The sequence below is a fragment of the Lepidochelys kempii genome, chromosome 2 (genome assembly GCF_965140265.1).
Source record: "Lepidochelys kempii isolate rLepKem1 chromosome 2, rLepKem1.hap2, whole genome shotgun sequence".
In the NCBI taxonomy this organism is placed as follows: domain Eukaryota; kingdom Metazoa; phylum Chordata; order Testudines; family Cheloniidae; genus Lepidochelys; species Lepidochelys kempii.
Window position 1 is genome coordinate 194,575,787 of NC_133257.1, and position 20,670 is coordinate 194,596,456.

At 40.6% G+C, this 20,670-nt stretch overlaps 1 protein-coding gene across 1 annotated transcript in view; it reads left to right on the forward strand.

The window, feature by feature from the left end:
* Positions 1-20,670, forward strand: part of TRIM71 (tripartite motif containing 71) — a 93,192-nt gene that overhangs the window by 53,382 nt on the left and 19,140 nt on the right. The window contains exon 2 of the mRNA XM_073333350.1: positions 16,164-16,331. Within this exon, the coding sequence (XP_073189451.1) occupies positions 16,164-16,331 (168 nt within the window). The remainder of the gene's footprint in view (positions 1-16,163; positions 16,332-20,670) is intronic.

Consider the following 20,670-nt stretch of genomic DNA (forward strand, 5'->3'; position numbering starts at 1 on the left):
GGGGACTGCATGGTCACCTATGCTGCTGAGTTTGCCATGCTGACCAAACAGGAAATGAAACTCAAAAGTTCCTGGGGCTTTTCCTGTGTACCTGGCTAGTGCATCGGAGTTCAAAGTGCTGTCCAGAGCGGTCACAATGGAGCACTTTGGTCCCTTCCAACCCTGATATTCTATGATTCTATGACCGCTCCCGGAGGCCAATGCCATTGATTTGTGTCTGCACTACCCCAAATTCAACCCAGCAAGGTTGATTTTAGCGCGACTCCCCTCGCCAGGGAGGAGTACAGAAATAGATTTTAAAAGCCCTTTAAGTCGCCAGAAAGGGGTTGGTTGTGTGGATGCATTCATTTTAAAATCGATCTAATGCGGCTAAATTTGACCTAAACCCATAGTGTAGGCCAGGCCTTAGACTCCTGCCTTAAAGGAGGAGTCTTCTTCCTCCCTGAGTACACCTGGTCAGTTGCGCAATATTGCACCAAGAAAGTGGGTGATGGGAGGGTGGAATTCCTAATATCCCAGGTGATCAGTTTACACCCTAAAGCATAAGATTATATTACTCTTCTCTTTTTGTCTTGGACTGCAACTGTTAATAGCTATAGAATCATTTATACCTTTTTTAAATTTAGCTGTAATATTTCTGACCTTCTCCAAAAAGTTGAACAAAATAGCACTTTCTTTGCTTGCAATAGGATCTGAAGCATAAACCAAAAACCATGCAGCAGTCTGACCTCACATATGCTATATATATCGTATGTAAGTAAACCTTGCCTCAAGACAGTCACTGCATAGAGACCCTATTTACTTTAGTGACCTCTAGATCTACAATGCCCTCAATGTGCATGGCACCAGACAAAGTCCCTGCTCTGAACAATGTCATGGGTTTGCTGTTCATCACTAAATCATGCAGCTCCCACTCGTAACATTGACATTCCCAGTAGGTGGGAATGCTTAAAAAGAAACATGCAGCCTCATTTGCCCAACATACCATTTTTTTCTCAAATGGAAGTCAAAATAAATAGTAACTGTTCGAACACCAGTGTAAAAATGAGACTTGTTTAAATCCCAACCTATTAATGTCCACTTAGCAAAATAAACTGTTACATTTCTTGTAGGGGCTTTGGAGTTAATTCTGTTAAAGTCAGAGAGTCATCACTATTTTCTTCGCTTTCCCATAAAGACTGTAATATTTGCAAAAACATTTTTGTAAAATTTTTAAAAACAAATTAACATTTCTCAAATTAAGAGACTAACATAGGGCCAAATTTGGCCGCCTTTGTTCAGTATTCTCTCGAAAGCCAATAGTGTGTGCATCTTAAAGGCAGAAATTGGTGTACAAAACTTTAAATATTAGAAAACCAGCTAGATGCAGTTATATTATTTTTTTTTCTTCAGGGGGGGGAGAGTGGAGGGATAGCTCAGTGATTTGAGCATTGGCCTGCTAAACCCAGGGTGGTGAGTTCAAACCTTGAGGGGACCATTTAGGGATCTGGGCTAAAAATTGGGGATTGGCCCTGCTCTTTGAGCAGGGGGTTGGACTAGATGACCTCCTCAGGTCTCTTCCAACCCTGATATTCTATGATTCGCATCCTGATTTAAAGGGACAGTGTCAACTTGACATCTAATCAATTTTTTAAAAATGAATTGAAAGTACTTTTAGGTACTACACCTGCCCCAAAGTCACTTTTGTTTTGTTCTTTACAATTTCCCTTCCTAGTTTCTTTCCTCTCCTGTGTTAGTGGGAAAGAACTATACAAACAGAGGGAGACAGCTATACCAAAAAGCTGCCAAATTGACAAAATACAGTAGAATCTCCATGTTACAAACATCAGAGTTACTAAATGACCAGTCAACCACACACCTCATTTGGAACCAGAAGTACACAATCGGGCAGCAGCGGAGATGACCTCCCTCTACCCCCCAAGCAAATACATACAGTACTGTGTTAAATGTAAACTACTTTAATTTAAAAAAAAAAAAAAAAAAAGGAAAGCAGCATTTTTCTTCTGCATAGTAAAGTTTCAGAGCTGTATTAAGTCAATGTTCAGTTGTAAACTTTTGAAAGAACCACCATAACGTTTTGTTCTGAGGTTCTAAAGTAAAGAAATTGGAAAAAAATATTCTCTAATCCATTTAAGTATTACTTGTCTGAATTGTTGGATAAATTCAAACAGTTACTTTTAAAGGGGGGAGGGAATGCGGATCTTATACAAATTTAGAGTGCAGTTATCATTTTTGTATATGAACTGCTATAATCCAGCAAAGAAACTTTAACAAACAAAAGCATTCAAGACTCTGTAGCATCCACTGCTATAGTTTATCTATAATATGTACAATTTTCTAATACTTTTTACATCCTGAACTGAAAATGTATAATCTGTACTTGCTCATTATTTTATCATCTTTCATAGAGGGAAAGCATTTTATTTATGCACTAAAAATGTGAAAGGAGAAAAAATTTTATTTCCAGAATGTGTTAAACCTGTATCCTCAATTGAAGAAAAAAAATACAGAGGAAAACTGTCACAGAAAGAGATTAAATATTAAATTCCATAACATTCAACAAAGTCCCAGTCTCTCTATAGGAACTATAGTATCAGAATATATAAGCACTAAACACACCTCGAATCAAAGGAGACTTGTGACGAAAAACAAAATCGGGTATGTGCCCTTTTGTGCTTCTTTGATGTACAATGAAGGCTGGAAAATCCTGTGATTCTTTCACTTGTACGCTCCACCCTCTGCCCCATCCCCACCCCAGGATACTCTTTGTACATTTAGGACCACGGGATCTGTTTTACTAGGAAGACTTTATAGTGACTAGACATCTAGTGAACTTACATCAGAAGAGTCAAAAGGGGACAAGAATCTTTTAGTCATTTTAAAAATACCTATTTAATATCAACTAAGCAACATTTTGGAAAGAGGCCTCTTTGATAAAGATTAAGCCCCCCGCTCCAAACACACATCTCCAGCTAAGGTGTACGGACTAGCACTATACATCCTCAGAGTGCTCCAGTGGTACTCAAACAAGTTCAGGAATACCAGAATGCACATTTCTGATATTTCTAAGTTTTTTAAAAGAGAGCATTCCTTAGTCACTTTCTGTATATCAGAGAAGTAAAAAAGGCACAGTTCCAAATTTGTGTATTTATTTAAGGTTAGTCACAATTACCAACAAGGACACTGCTTTCTGTTAATCTTCACCTCCTGGCAACATTTTACCGTACAAAAAACAAATGAGCATGAATAGACTGTTTCACTGGTAATGATGTAAGGACAGAACAGGGTTGACGTGTAGTGATGTGAGGAGAAGCTTGTGTTGTTGCTCTCTGGTCTGTGACTAGACAGAATTCAGAAATCTGCAGTGTGTCCTCTTGATTTCCTGTTGATGATGAACTGATAAGAGGAACGAGAGTTACTGAAACAGAAACTTTAAAAAATGACTAGTGATTTTGTGTGCCCAAATTAAAACACCTTAAAGTGCCTGACTTTCAGAGGGTGCTCAGGATTTTCTGAAAATCAAGTGACTCAAGTTGGGCACCCAAAATTGCTGTCACTTTTTAAAACCTAGGCCCCAGTTTTTGCATAACTGCAGAGGGTTGGTATATCCTTCCCTGGTGGCGGGACAGAGCAGGGTAAATTTTGCCAGCACTACTCACTTCAAGTGTAGAACTTAACCCATTTTTTTCCTTGAATATGTTTTCTGCTAACTTTTTTCTCTATGCTCATTCCTAAGCAGTGTAGGAATAGAGAGAAATTACTGAAAGGAGCTAGAAAAGATATTCATGAGATTTGCAAGTTTCCTATCTCAAAAAACAAAGTCCCACAATGCATAGTACTAAAAGCATAACCAGAAATAAAATAGCTGACAGTGATGCGGAACTAAAATACTTTAAATAAAATGGGTAGAAATAGTAATAGTGCCACTAAAATGTTGGTTGCCTAGGGACCAGTGCTCATGACCTGATTTCATTCAGTACAGACAAATGGAAGGCAGTTCTAACCAGTAGTGTGTATATATACTTGGGGCTTCAAAAGGTCTCACTTCCCAAAGCTGAGGAAAATTGGATGAAATTAACAGAGGGGAAAACTTGGATAGAAAAACGCAAATGAATATTTGGAATTTTAGAAAGAGATTAGATGCCCAAAAAGCCATGATTCCACTATCAAGAAAGAGGACAACTTTGGCTAAGCCCATCCTGGTCCAGTGGCAAACTGAAGGCAGAAATTGGGGGGTAGGGGGGAAGCTATATATAACCAATAGGAAAAGGGGGAAATGTATAGCTATCAATATAAATTAGAAATTATGAAGTTAGAAAACTGATAAGGGAAGCTGAAGACCTTGGGGAAAAACCTATGTCAGGGTTAAGGGCAATGAGTATTTTTAAGTACACTAGGAACAAAAGAGATCCTATCAATGGTACAGGCCCATTACTACGTGGAGATGGTAAAATTATTGTTAATGCTGCAGAAAAGGCAGAAGTGTTAAATATTTCTGTACTATATTTGAAAAGAATCAGGATGATGCAGTCACATAACTGGAGGATGATGAAGTACCTTCCAGTCCACTAGAAATGAAGGAGGATGTTAGACAACATCTACTAGGGATAAAAAAATTTAAATCAGCAGGCCCAGATAACTTGTTCCCAAGAGTCTTAGAAGAATTGGCTGAGGAGATCTGTAGCCTGCTGATAACTTTTAATAATGAAATACTGGAGCAATTCCAGAAGACTGGAAGAGTTTTAAAATTTGCCAGTGTTCAAACATGGCAAGTCAGATGACCCAGGTAACTATAGGCCAGTTAGCCTGATATCAACCCCTTGCAAGATAATGGAAAAGCTGATACAGGATTAAAGTGATAAAGAATTAGAGAATAAGAATAATTAATGAATCAACATGTGTTTCATGGAAAATACATCTTTCCAAACAATACGGATTTCATTCTTTGGGATTATAAAAATATTTTGATTGATAAGGGTAACTGTGTATATGTAACATACTTTTAAAGTAGTTGCCAATGGGAAATCGCTACCTGGGGATATTTCTAGTGGGGTTCCACTGGGATCCTAGGGATGCTAGGCCCAATATTGTTCAACATTTTTATCAATGATGTGAAAGTAAATATAAAATTGCTGCTGATAAAATTTGTAGGTGACGGCGATTGGCATAATGGTAAAAATGAGATAGGGCAGTTATATTAAGTGAGCTGGATCTCTGGGTAAGCTGGCCCAGTCAAACAAAGTGCCTTTTAATACAGCCATATGAAAAGTTATATATCTTAGAATGAGGAATGCAGGAGTCAGAAAGGAGCAAGAACTTTGACTAAAGAAGCACCGCATGGAGAAAGCAATGAGGCTCCAGTTGCACCTAGGCCCTGTACATGGGCCAGCTTGAGCGAGGAGCACTCCTCCTAGCACAAGGTCTGCTGCAGAAGGAGGAAACAGCAAACTTCAGGGACTTTTTGTTGCAGTTTCACCAGGAAAACAAAGGTCAATCTCATAGGCACAAGAGCAGATCCTCCTCTACATCCACTCCAGAGGTTGGATCCCTCCCTGACTCTATCCAAGTGGGGGCAACACAGCCTTTTCAAACATGTAGTTACATGTTCAATGTTTCACCTGTCCTCATTACCAACCCCTCAGCCACATGGGTAGGTGGACATGGAGCCCTAATGGCAGACCCACCATACACAATATTCCATAAAGACAAAGTCTCACTATGACTACACCTGAAATTCAGCCCTAAGGTAGTTTCAGAGTGTCACATAAATCAGGTTATCCACTTACTTGTATTATGCCTGAATCCCTAGGCTTCCAGTGGAGAGAAGAGACTTTCATTTCCTTAGTGTAAGACAAGTATTGGCATTTTAACTCCAGAGAACAAAAGATGAAAAAGTCACCTAGACTGTTTGTTGCCATAGCTGAATGAGTCGGAGGACAAGCTGTTTCCTCTGAGACAATCTCTAAATGGATCTATGGTTATTTCCTACTTTATCAGTTGGGACATTTTCCTCTCCTACATAGGGCAGAGGCTTTCTATGAGAGTGTAGCAGCCTCAATAGCATCTCTTCAAGAGGTATCCCTGCTTTGTATTTGCAAGTCAGCAACATGGAGTTCCAGCCATGCATTCACAAGATGTTACACCTGGATCCAGCCTCTTTGATCTGTGGTTGGTCTGAGCCTCCTTTGGGACAGGAGTTCTACAGGCAGCTATACCATCTGCAGCCTCGCACCCTCCACCAATCTGAATACTGCTTGTCACTCAAAGATGAAAGGGAAGTTACCCTCTGTAGCTGGAGTTTGTCAAGACGTGTGGTCCCTATCTATATTCCACTGCCTGCCCTCCTTCCCCTGTGTTTTGGATCACGTCTGATGTGCAGCTAGAGAAGAAACTGGAGATATGGTTAGTCTTTACCACCCTTTATACCATCTGCGCAGAGCACAAGGACTGCAAGAACCCAGCTGGGAACCAACAGACACTACTTGCAAGAATTCTGTTGTCTCAGGTGTGTGGAGCACAGTGGGACAAATTGGGACCAGACACCTCAAACTCCAGTTCAAAAAGGGAAGTAACTTCCCTTTTTGCTGGTATAAGCTGTGTCCACGCTAAGAGTACTTTGCTGGTATTTTTTTTGTGTGTGTGTGTACACTAGTATAGCTATAGCAGCAAAGCCTGTTGAGTACTGACCTGGCCTGAGGGATCTAAAGAGCTCAATTTGTTAGCTTGTTGAGAGGTGACTTGATAACCACGTATAAGTATTTTCATGGGGAGAAAATACTGTGTTACTAACATGCTTTTTAGTCTAGCAAAGAAAGACAAGAACCAACTGCTGGACTCCAAAGCCAGACACAAATATTTAACAACATAGGTGACTAACCACTGGAACAAACTACCAAAAGAAGTGGTGGATGCTCCATCTTTTGATCTTTAAATCAAGACTAGACGTTTTTCTGGAAGATCTTCATTAGCCAAACAGCAGCTGTTGGACTCCATACAAAAGTAATGAGATGAAATTCTATGGCTTGTGATAGACAGAAGTTCAGACTAGGGCATCTAATGGTCCCTTCTTTACTTAAACTCTATGAATCTTTAAATGGAGACTAAAAGAGCATTATTTTGCTCTCAAGTTGCTGAGCAGCACTAAATCATGAGCTGGTATCCCTCCTGATGCTTAACTTCTCCGCATATTGGCTTGTCTGATTTAAGAGTTTTAATATTTCTTGAGATGCTGCCAGTATTCTTGTAAAAATCCTATTGGACAAAGATTAACCCTAATTTTGGAGTGAACGCCCTCTAGATCTGATATTCAGTTTTAAACACAGTCTTGGGCTCAGCAGTTATTGAGGAACGGCTCGCCTTCGGTGCAAGACAGAGACAGTTTTGTTTTTTAAATTTTCAGGTGTCCTGCCATGGATTTCATGATATAGTTTCCTGTGGAGTCATTATGTCCTCACACTAAGGAATTCCAAGGTTCTTAGTTTTTGGATGGATGGTTCTTATAATGACAGTATGGAAAATACTGGCTTAACATTAGAGCTTTGTTGTCAAACTAAATATTTACATTTCAAAACATTCATACATACAAGCTAATAGGTGACTATTAAAATTATGTACTTGAACACAGAGCTCTGGATATGTGTGTTTTAACAGCTATAAATTCTGCTAAACTGGTATTTAAAGCAGATTGGAACATAGCTTACAACTGGACACTTTCTTCTGTAGTGCCAATAAGGTAAACAAATCACCCAAATAAATGATCTCCACCAACAAGCTCAGCACCTTCTCATATTTTACATGCATATAATTTATTTTAAAAATTAATATAGTTTGAAGGTTGCTCCACTGAAAAAGTTAAAGACCTACAAACTCAGCTCCTTCTCACTTTTTTTATGACTTAACAGTGGCACTGACTGCCAGATATACCACAAATTTAATTTTTCAGGGCCTTATTCTCTCTCTCTCCTCCCCCGCCTTGGGTATATAGAATTATAAAATCTAGGGCCAGAAAGAACTTCAACAGATCATCAAGTCTGACCCCTGTTCAGAGACAGGACCAAGTAAACCTAGACCATCCCTGGCAAATGTTTGTCCAACTGGTTTTTAAAAACCTCCAATGATGGAGATTCCACAGCTTCCCTTTGTAAGCCTGTTCCAGAACTTAAATATCCTTATGGAGTAGTTAGTTTTTCCAAACATCTAACCTAAATCTCCTCTGCTGTAGATTAAGCCCATTACTTCTCATCCTACCTTCAGTGGACGTGGAGAACAACTGATCATCCTCTTTGTAACAGCCCTTAACATATTTAAAGACTGATGTTAGGTTTCCTCTGTCCTCTTTTCTCAAGACTAAACATGCCCGGTTTTTTAACCTTTCCTCATAGGCCAGGTTTTCTAAACTTTTCATAATTTTTGTTGCTCTCCTCTGGGCTCTCCCATTTGTCCACATCTTTCCTAAAGCATGGCGCCCAGAACTGGATGCAGTACTCCAACTGAGGCCTCACTTCTGTGGAGTAGAATTTACAATTACAACTCTACCCCCATATAATGTGATAGGATATAACGTGGTAAAGCATTTCCCCTCCTCCCTCCCAGGCTTGTGCAAGCCTCGGAGGGAGTGGGGAAAAGTGGAGTGGCGGCTCACTCAGGGGAGGAGGTGGGGCGGAGGTGAGCTGGGGTGGGGTGGGGGCGCGGGGAGGGCTTCAGCAAGTAACTGGGGGGGCAAGGGGGTGCAGAGGAACCGCTCCCCGCCCCAGCTCACCTCCACCTCCTCCCCCGAGCATGCTGCTGCTCTGCTCCTCCCTCCCTCCCTTGGAGGCTTGCTGCGCTGAACAGCTGATTTGCGGCAAGCTTTAGAGGGAGTGGGGAGAAGTGCAGCGGTGGTGGCATGCTTGGGGAGGAGGCAGAGCAGAGGTGAGCTGGGGTGGGGAGCTGCCGTTGGGTGCTCTGTACCCACTACGCTTTCTCTGTGGGTGCTCCAGCCCCGGAGCACCCATGGAGTCGGAGCCTATTGCGGCAGCGTGTCTGACTCCGACATGCTGCTCTGAGCAGTTTAAGGGGGCTGGAGGGGGGGAGGGGTTGATAAGGGGTAGAGGGTCTCGGGGGGTGGTCAGGGAGCCGGGGAGGGGTTGGATGGGTTGGGGATTCTGAGGGGTCAGTCAGGGGGCTGGAAGTAGGTGGGGGTCGGATAGGGGTGGGGCCAGGCTGTTTGGGGAGGCACGGCCTTCCCTACCAGGCCCTCCCTACATGGTTCAATATAACACGGTAAAATTTTTTTGGCTCTCGAGGACCGTGTTATATTGGGGTAGAGGTGTACCTCCCATGTCTTACATACAATATTGTTGTTAGTACACTTTAAAATTATATTTAGCCTTTTTCGCAACTTCATGTTGTTGCTGACTCAGATTCAATTTGTGATCCATTGTATCCCCAGTTCCTTTTCAGTGGTACTACTGCCTAGCCAATTATTTCCCATTTTGTAGTTGTACATTTGATTTCCCCTCCCCCCCGCCTTCCTAAGTGTAGTACTTTGCAATTGTCTTTATTGAATGTCATCTTGTGGATTTCACACTAATTCTCTCATTTGCAAGGGTCATTTTGAATTCTAATTCTGCCCTCCAAAGTGCTTGCAACTCTCCTCAGCTTGGTGTCCTTTGCAAATTTTAGACGCATACTCCCCAGTCCGTTATCCAAGTCATTAATGAAAATATTGAATACTACTGGACCCAGGACTGACCCCCTGAGGGAACCCACTGATATGCCCTCCTAGTTTGACAGTGAACCATTGATAACTGCTTTTTGAGTTAAATGTCATAGCTCTATTGACTGCAATTGAGCTATGACTATTTATACAAATTTGAGTATCGGAACCCAAATCTTCATTTCTCACATAGCTTGATTTTTATTTTACATATATTCCCCAGACCCAGCAAGGGAGGATGGAAAAATATGCTTCTGAAGTCACACGGCCAAAAGGACTTTTCTCAAACTCTTCTACAACATTGCTCTTGAACAGAAACCGAACACGTTTTTCATTGGAAAATGTGGTGATTAAAATGTTTGTAGCATTTTAAAACTTTCATAGTCTGACAACCCTAACTACTGCACTTGCTACCAAGCAAGCGACGGCAGTAATAGATGCAGTAGTCAGTACAGCTAAAAGAAGTGAAATGCTTTTTGCTATATGAACTTCCAAAATTCTGCACTGAATGGAATAGATATGCTTTTTGCCTTTTTAAACTGATATTGGACTCTGTAAAAGTAGTGTTGAGCTTGTTTCAAAAGTGTAAAACTGAGGTTCTTTTTTTTTTCCATGCTGCTATTTTTCACCATATATTTTGTATCTGTTCCCAGGGCAGAATGAGAAATAATGTGTAAACATTACAGTAATCTTTAGAGCCCTAATGTCTGGCTTTCTTTAACTTCTAAATATTTTTGCCTCCATCAGTAGGTTCTTAATGTTGTAGTTTTAAAAACTATTGTAATCAGTTACATTCAGTGTCAATATTGTTTGTGCATATGATGGTGGGATAGCATAAGAACTTGAAGAAATCTATTTGTTCCCTCTTAGAGATATAGCTACATGCAAACACATATTTAAAAATATACAGTTTTTACAGAGAGACAAATCAGTTTTCAATGAGAGCTGTGAGGCAAAAAGGCACACTTTGGCTTCACCAAGAGGACACTTTTTAAACACAAGTTAAGAGAAGGCTCCTCAACTACTATTTTCACTGAATTTTCCTTGTGGCTATTACATTCCAATGCTTTTGTCTGTGCCTGGTATTTTGGAAATTTTGGTGAGGGGAGGTAGGTGGGTGGGGCATTCTGGAAGCTGGTCAACAGTAAGGAAGGGAGAGCTGGTGTGGGAATTGTAGAGTCGGGTCAGAGTTTAACTTTAGTGGCCATTCATCAGATGCTGATTGATTGCTGTGGAATCCCAGGGGACATTTAACAACATCTCCGCCCATCCCCCCCATACCCTTTGAAAACAGATGGACCAAAAAATGGGGAGAACGACACCCAGGAATTCTGCTGTTGTAAAATGTTTTTACAGTGCACTGTACAGCCTTTCCTGAAGCAATCACGTTTATTGTCTTGCTGTCGTATTTCTTGGGCTCCTGCGGCTGTAAAAGATGAATAGCCCTCTGATAGGGTTCACTGACTCTGTTTAATTTGAAGTAGGCTGCCTTTATTGTTTTGTGTTTAAAATTGTATGCCACCAATTCACGGAAATATTTTCTATTTGGAAATAATCAACCCATGGTTAACTTATTTTGGAATAAATCACTGTTAACCATCTTTAAAATCATTCCCATCACCACCTTCCTGCCTCTTTCTCCTTCTCAGGATGATGTATTTTTTTGAGGGAGCGTCTTAAAATATTAAGTGTGACAAACTGGAATTCTCAAATTGATAAGAACATTGTTACTCTTCCTTTTTACATATTTCATTTCTGTCTTTCCAGTAGTCTTCCAGTTAACTGACTAAAATTGCCCAGAGTTTAACAAAGTGGAGAATGGTATATTTAAAAAGAAAAAATAAAATCTTATTCCTTAACTATCTCTACAGCAGAACAGCCTAGTAATAATTACAAAACCAAACAGTAAATGCAGTAAACATAATTCATGTGATCCCTAATTAATTTTTTTTTTAATTCAGGAGGAAAGGGGGATCTTTAGCTCCAATTTTCCTCCTCTACACTTCCTGCCCCAAACAAGATGGCTGTTTATTTCTGAGGCTAGATTCACAAAATCTTTGTTCTTAAATTGGGGAATTGGGGATGAGTGGGCAGCAGTTAATAACGCTATCATGGCTTAGAGGTCGTTCCAAAATCCTATCCCTTAAATTACAATGTGGCAATCTGTCCCTGCCCTTTCATTATCTGTGTATCTTCAAGTGGGACAAAAAATGAAGTCTCAAGGGAAAAAAACAATCTTATGCCCTTATGGTTTTTAAAAACAAGAAAATAACAATTTAAGTGGAAGGCACCCCCAAATGTTAAATATACATCCAGAAAGAGAACTTTTTGCAAGGTAGCTACATACGTTTGGTTTTAGGGGATGTGGTTGAGTGGGGGAAGAACTTGAAATCTTTTGAAACTTGTCTGAGGCGAACCTAAATTCTGTTCTTAAAAATGAATACATTTTGCCATGATAGAATGCTCTTCAGTAATGGAAGATTAACTTTCTATCCTTCTACAGATTCTGTTTTTATTAATCTAAGACTAGCCATAATTTTTTAAAAAGATATATGATGTCCAATAATCATGAGCCAAACCCTTCTGATTCTGCTACTCCAGAAATGGGAATTGGGTGGGGGGAGGAGGAGCAGATTTCTCTACAAATTTAGTACATATTTGCCTGCTTGAAACAACCCTTATATATATATATATATATATATATATCTTTCTACTGCAAGAAAAAACTGCAAGGTCTGTGTTTGTTTGGATCTTAATCCTTCCCGATTAGAATCAATACAAAACTTTATTCTGAGCTACAGATATCACAGTTTGTTAGATTTATTGGGCTCAGGTGGCCCTGTTTAGTAGTGGGGGGGGGAAGCAAAATGAACACCACCAAAAACAAAAAAGGACAGGAAACTTGGCTACTGGCCCTGAACTTTGGGGCTGGGTTAAGAGAAGGAGACTGTGAATAATAAATGATGGCAGTCAGTTTTCTTACTCACTAATTCATTGTGGAGTTGGCTGTGGGTGGGCATGGCACTATGCTTCTACGCGCAGAGCCCTTCCAGCGCAACTCCCTTCCGTCACCCAGATAGTACGGAAGGGGACAGTCTGGCCCTCTGATTCTTTGTGGGTACATTGGGGTGTATACAGACTCTAACACTCAGATAAATAAAGAAACCAGTGCAGCTAAACTGCCTCTAATATGTTGCATTATGTTGTATGAAGGTATAAGAATTAAAACTGAAGTTGGCTCCAAAAGAGTAATGCGCTTTTTGCCTTTTTCAACTTATGCTTAGAACAGGGGTTCTCAAACTTCATTGCAATGCAACCCCCTTCTGACAACAAAAAATTACTTCATGACCCCAGGAGGGGGGACGGAAGTCTGAGCCCACCCAAGCCCTACTTCCCTGAGGAGGGGCCAAGGTCAAAGCCCCACCCCCACCGCTCCAGGTGGGGGACCAAGTTGAAGCTCATGGCTTCAGCCCCAGGCCAGGGGGCCTGCAACCTGAGTCCTGCCGCCTAGGGCTGAACCAAGTCTAAGCCAGCCCTGGCGACCCCATTCACCTTGGGGTCCTGACCCACAATTTGAGAACTGCTGGCTTAGAAGATTCTAGCAGGTCACCTTGAAGTTAACTACCCTTCTCTATCCTCCTCCAGCTGCCTTTCAATGTCTAGTCATCTTCATTGCAGAGTGAACATATGTTGAGGTCTCTGAGGGGGTATAAGGATAGATACAGCTTTTTTTTTTTTTTAAAAAAAAAAAAGCTTAACTTTAATAAAGGGTGGTGGAGCTGGAGTAAGCATGGTCATATTAAATGATGGTCCCCCACGCCCACTGATTCTATTTCTCTTGTAATTAAATCTAGATTGCAAAGCCTCTACATACATCACCTTAGAACAGTGGTCCCCAAACTTTTTACCTCCCTCCACCCTTGTCCGGGGTCACGGCTCTGGGAGGGGGGAACAGGATAAGGGCTGGAGGCTGTGGGTGGGGGCAGGAGCAGAGTCGAGGCTGGGGCCCCGAGTATGGGGCCGGCATCTGGGCCTGGTCCAAGGCCAGAAGGGGGCTGGGTGGCTCTCCCTGCCTGCCCTCCATGGGGGCTGGCTCAGGCCTCTGCCGCACCCCCCAGAATTTTTCTTCTTTTCCCCCTTAGTGGGGCGCGCCCCACAGATTGGGGACCTTTGCCTTAGAAACTTGCCAACAGCCTTCTCACTTGAATGAGAAGGTTGGTTTTTCAGTTCTGCCTTAAGACTTTATCATGTTCCCTATGTAATCTGCATATCTAAAATAAAATTGTCATCTTTGTTAGTTGGTTTCATTAAAAATGTGATTACTTCATTTGCATCCATCAGGAGAGGGAGGGCAGGAGTGGGTTGATTGAGCAACTGCTTGATTAGTTTCTCTGTCTGTGGCCTGAGTGAGTCCTACATTAGGCATTGTATTCTGAGCAGCAGCAGCATCTGGATCTGTGTGACAGGACAGTTCCCTGGCCTTTGCCCTAGCTTTGCTTCTGGCATTAACTCTCTCAAACAGCTAATGACCGGTTTAACTTGCTGCTGGGCTCTTGCTCATATGATCGCCATTTTCTTTTCCGCTGTCGTCCTTGATAGTGAGATGCATAATCCATGTTGCATGTTTTTAAATAATATCAGATTTGTTCGACTTGACTTTGATACCTTGCGTGGCTTTTCATCCCACCCCCCGCCCTGTAGTTTAAAAGTTGGATGGACCAGCAATATTTAATGTATGTTCTTTGTAAACTTACATTGAAAATACAGCACTGCAGGAGAAAACTATAATACAGTAAACTGACTTACCACATTATGCACAAAAGGAATTTTCTAGTACAGGAAGAGGCACCCGTTCCAAATTTAATATTTAGAATTTAAAGCAGCTTGATATTTTCCAAAACATTTAGAATGTTTGAGGTATCAGTCTTGTTCAGATGCTAATAAGGATGCTTTAATTTTTCTAGCAAAACAGTCGGTGTCCAGAAATGTAACTCATTTTTTTTAAAAGGTTTTGTTGAAAACCTCCTTCAAAAACTTATCCAGAAATAAAGATGAACTACACACACACAACCTTGTATGCTGCCACAGATATGTTTCTGCATAATATAAAATGTGTCCACGCCAGGTGGAGGAGTGAGCCTGCTTGCCCGGCTTGTTATGATCAATAAATGGAGTAAATTTTAGGAAAAGGAAATCAGGATGGTAGTCTCCTTTCCCTTGCACCCACCTCCAAAAAAAAAATAAATCAAGTTGGTACAGAGAATGTTGGTTGCCGTTAGATTCGATTGCCTTGCCTCCCACCCCACCACCACTCCACGCTCAGATGAACATTACTTGGTTCTTGTTTCTGTTTTGCTCTTGGTCATTCCTATGGAGTAGGTTAAAACTACTAGTTAAGGATGGTGGAAAACCTGTACTTATGGTATAAGACCTTACTTGCAATGTACAGTGGATTTGGCTTTTCAACAGCGTTTTGGATTTTCTAGGACTTTTTATGATCTCCTATATCAAGAATGATGTGTGTAGGTATAAGAGTTTTAGATTTCACTCTGAACTTTCTTGTTCTTAGGTTGTTTGGTGGTTTTTACACTCCTCCACAGATCTGTTTTCAACTGATTTCTTTAACTTCTAACAAAACACAAATCTGTATAGGATGCTACATCTGTGTACCACTTCCCTCTGTTGGATGGAATGCAAACATGCAAGCAGTTACTGCTAGTGAATAAATACATGATATGGCGTATACAGAGTTTTACTCTGGAGTGAATGGGGGTTTGGGATCTGGTTTAGTTTTATTAACCAACATGATTCCATTTGTCTTAAAAATGTGGACAAGCTAATCTTTAAATTCTGTAACTGACTTACAGTGTACAATTTCTTCCTCCTATTTCCAGCTTCTTCCCAAAAGTTCCACTGACACTGAAAGTCCTGGGTGGCACAGGAGACCTGCCACAATTCTTGGCTTTGACACCACCTTTGGTGGTGATGGCAAGCTTTTGCATCCAGTTTGCCTTGAATGTTCTGTCTTGCAGATAGACTGAAAGATTAGAGAGAGGATTGTCCTTGTTTTTTTGCTTGATGTGCCTAGTGCAACAATAGTACAGTAAATTTTAAATGGCTCAGTAACTTTATGCAGTGTTTGTATATGCAAGAAAAGCTATCTGAAACATGCAATAGGTGACCTACCCAAATGGGTAAGTGTTGGCAGATGGTTTCCGTTCTTGAGAGAAGGGTGGGATGGACATCCTGGTATTGTATTGCAAAGAAAACAATCACACTTCTATTTTATTTTTGTCCACGTATGAGTGGCTGCTTTCAAGAGGGATCACTTTTCCTCTATAGAAGCTATTGTGAACACTTTGCTTATCATTACTACCCATAATATCTCTCTTATGGTTAAGATACTTATTTTCTTCTGTGGGTGGTTTAGTGTGTCATACAATTTTTTCTTCTGTGTCCTTTCCAGGTGCTGCATTTCTACTGTGACACTTGTTCTGTCCCTATCTGCCGGGAATGCACCATGGGACGACATGTGGGTCATAGCTTTATCTACCTCCAAGATGCCCTCCAGGATTCCAGAACCCTCACCATTCAGCTGCTAGCAGATGCTCAACAAGGACGCCAGGCTATTCAGGTAAGTTGCTCACCTGGATAAGAAAATCTTCCCTTTTTGTCTACCACCAGCTGTGCTGCTGCTAATTAATGTCCCCTGTGTGTGAAGGGCAAAAAGCCTCTCCTTTCAGTGTCCCCTACCTTCTCCCTTGTTGCGCTAGGTGATGTCTTTTCATTATTCAGGAAGGGACTTCCTTGTCAGCAGCAAAATCAAAGGAAATGCCAACACACTATGCACATGCATCTTTGTTGCATCATCCTTTCATAAATAGGGACATCATGCTGTTTCCACATGAGACCGTGCACAGTTTGACATGTAACTTGTTCTAGGCTCAAAGTTCTGATCTTGTAAAGCCCTCTTGGTTTGGAGGTGGCACATGCCTCATTGCTGCTGTATAACTGCCAACAACTATCTCCAGCTTTTCAGAACACGGACTGTCTCTTAGTATGGCTCTGACCAGTGCCTAGCACAGTGGGTCGCCAAGCATGGTTGGAAGTTTTGGGCAGTGTAACATGACAAGTAGTAAGCATCAGCTACTTGGATTAGAATGATTAGAATTCCACTCTGTGTGGGTGAGTGGGGATCTATTACAAATATAACCTTCTCAGAATAGGAACACGGATGAATTTAAGCAGAGAGTGGGTGAAGGCATTTCTGCATTCAAGGATCATAAAGCATTTTGTATGCAAGGTGTTATAGAATTAAATAGTGCCACTTCTATGGAGGAATGCAACAGCTGTTCAACAGTGCACAACAAATCTAAATACGGGACAAGGATGGAAGAAAATTGCCATACCCCTTCAAACGACAGGAAGAATTTTGGTAGGCAGAAAGGAATTTGACCAGATATACAGGTAAGGACCCAATTCAGCCATTCTTACTCTCACTGAGTAGTACCTGACTCTGCAGATAATTCTGCTGATGTCAGTAGGACTTCTTGCCAAGTAAAGTACTGGTCAGCGTGAGAAGCAGGACAGAATCAGGCCCTAAACTACTATCTTCTCCAAAGTTGTAATAAACAACACCTCACTTATACAGCACTGCCCACTTTCAAAGCTCTGCAAATATTAATCTTCATAACACCCTTGTAGGCAGTATAGCCAAACTCAAACATTTAAAAAGTCATAAATCAGACTTTAAATCAGATCTTTAAAATGCAATTTAAACCATCCTCCCTACCTCCCTGAAAATTGAGTGCTTTTGATTTGCTTTCTGTTCTGTTTTGTTTAGAGTATATTCAGTTCACGTTTTCATGTTTTCCTCTGGAACTCTGAAGGCTAGAGAAGATTTTTCTTTTAAATGAAAGCTTACACTTACACATAACCATTTGTCTTCTGTAGCTAGGACCTTAGGTACCACACCAAATATTGTGAGACTCTCAATAAAATCAAGAGATTCAGTAATTCTTGGTAGTTTTATTTTGTTTGTCCCCATCTTACAGATGGTAATACCGAAGCTCTGAGGATAAGTTGAATTTTCAAAGATGCTCTCAATTTGAGTGCTTAACTTTAGACATTTAGAACATGATTATCAGAGGTGCTGAAAACCTACAGTGTGTAAGTGAGACTTCATTTGGAGCTGTTGGCTCTCAGGACCTTCTGAAAATCAGTCCCTGGATTTTTGCCGTTGGGCATCTGAAATCCTCAAAGCACAAACTTTTATGAATGCCATGAATTAGTAGCAGAGCTGGGATTATCATTTTGTATTCTACTTCCGAGCCGCTTGGCCTGTGGAGTAAAGCTGCTGCGTTTCCTTCTGGAGAGCACAGCTCTTGTCTAAGATATCAAGGGGAGAAATGCTTAATGCCTTCACAATAAACGTACAAAAGGAGGATAACCGCTACTTAATTAGAAACTAATTAAAACTCTTCAGTTTATTTTAAATATTAATGAATATAGTTTAACTAAAGGTAAGTTAAAAGTAAGGACAGAAACCCCACCCTAAATGCAGCTGGTGGCTGAGGGTATTGGAAGGTTCTTTGAAATCTGGGTGTGCGGAAAAGCCATGTCTGGTTCAGCACCTGGGTTAGAAGAGAACTGGTTGCAGTAATACTGTGAATAAATATATTCTGTATGTTCAACTCTCAGATGTTCACTCCGATTTTATATATTCCTTCTGTTATAAAGAACACAGGTTACAAATCAGAGATTGTTTGGTTTATGTGGAATTAATTCTTGATTTATTATTTTTTTTAGCGCAGTAGCACCTAAGAGCCCTAGTCATGGACTTGTGCCCATTGTGCTGGATGCTGTACAAATGCAAAACAAAAATACTGTCCCAATCCCAAAGAACCATATGATCTAAATCTGTTATAATTCTTTTAACCTAAAATAGACTATTATGTTTTACCATCTTGAATCTAAGTAAACTGAGTAGCAGCATGAAGTATCTTTAATCCTCCCCCCTACCCCCCAAAACAAACTAACAAACAAACCCACCCAACAACAAACGGACTAGGGTGGAGTAGCCAGAGCATACCAGTGAATCTTGACATAAGTTAGAATTTTTAAAAAATTAAAAAAGGTTGATATTGCTTATTCAAATCACTATAGAGACCTCAAGGTAGTATTTCTTTCTGTTCCTTGTTTAAAGCTATTGTGTGAGGTTTTTGTCTGGGAACTCTTTGTAATTAAACACACACACACCCCCAAATGGAGCTACAGAACAAACAATATCACCGATTTGGAGCATGAGAGATACCTGGCAGCTTGCATCTGTTATGGAGATACTAGTTTGCAGCTCCATAGTTGAGGATGAGCTTTGCTTTTAAAACAGGAATTCAAAACTTTGAATGAAAAACACTATATTCTTTCTCTGAGGATTTATAAGTAAATCTGTTCAGGAGCTAAAATTAATTTTAAATTAAGGCCTTTAAGAAATTTAGCACCTGGGTATCAGACTTCTTTAGTCTTTAATGATCTTAACTGAATAACAGACTCTTAAAACTTTACATATGATTAAAACTCACTGAATTCTTTGTATAGGCTAAAAATCAATTAATTATTTTTATGATTTTTTTTTTTATGGCTGTTCATGTTCATAAAAAAAAAGTTTTTCCTGCCATGGAGGCTGGTATAGAATCTTCAGGGAAGGCTACAAACTGCCCTCTTTAAAAATGGCAGCCATTTTCTATTGTTCTCAATGCTACTGAAGCCACAAGGTACCCTTGACAAAAGTGCTTGCCAGAAGCTGGGTATAAGCAACAGGGTATGGCTCACTTGAGGATTACCTGTTTTGTTTATTCTCACTGAAGCACCTGGCATTGGCCCTGGTTGGAAGACATGATACTGGGCCAGATGGAACATTGGTCTGACCCAGTATGACTGTTCTTATGTTTTTATGCTTGCTACATCATTCCCCAAATGCTCAGTGTCCTACGCATAGTTGAGGGGAATTTGGCTTCACTCCCATTGACAAAAACAGATGACAGGCAGCCATTTTGAAGGAGGGCAGACATTATTTGAGTTTTTCTGAAGATGTTATGCTCCAGCCTCTGATAGATGAACTTTGTTATGAAAAATGATGCAGAAATCACGACACTTAACTATTTCTTTTCAAAATCACCCAAAGGGTAGGGGAAAGGGTGAGTTTGGCCTGAGAGGGAGGGATGTGGAGGGCAGGAAAGGGATGGAAATTGTTGAAATAAAGCCACTTCTGCTGGCCAGTATGTTCTCACTACTTTGTGCTACTCCAGAGTAGGGTGGAGTAGCCAGAGCAAACCAGTGAAACTTGACATGTTAGAATTTTTTTAAAAATATTCAAATCATTACAGAAACCACATGGTAGTATTTCTTTCCGTTCCTTGTTTGGTAGCAATGTGTGAGGTTTTTGTCTGGGAACTCTTTGTAATTAAAAAAAAAAAAAAAACCACTAAGATAGAGCTACGTTTGAGAGTACATATCATCAGTAATTTTGAGGTTTGAGTGATAAATCACTAATTCTATCTGGTAGAACTTCCTCTTACCAAGGGCTACAAATTGAAGCCTCTTAGCTGCTGCTGCTGGTCATGAGAGGAGGGATTTATGGGTTGGGTTGGGAGAAATTGGATGGGAGACTAGTTCCCTGCTGTGCCATAGGCTTCTTGTGTGACTTCGAGCAAGTCACTTAGTTTCTCTGTGCCTTAGTTCCCCAACTGTGAAATGGGCTAATACATCCCTACCTTTTAGGGGTGCAGTGAAGATAAACACATTAGATTGTGAGGCTCTCAGTATAGTAATGTGGGCCATATAAGTACCTAAGCTAGAAAAATAAAGAACAAAACATAAATATGATAATTAAGCTCTTGGGCAGCAGCTGTCACTTTTATGCTCATACTATGAGTAGCACAAGAAGTACTACTACAACATAGATATTAAATTGT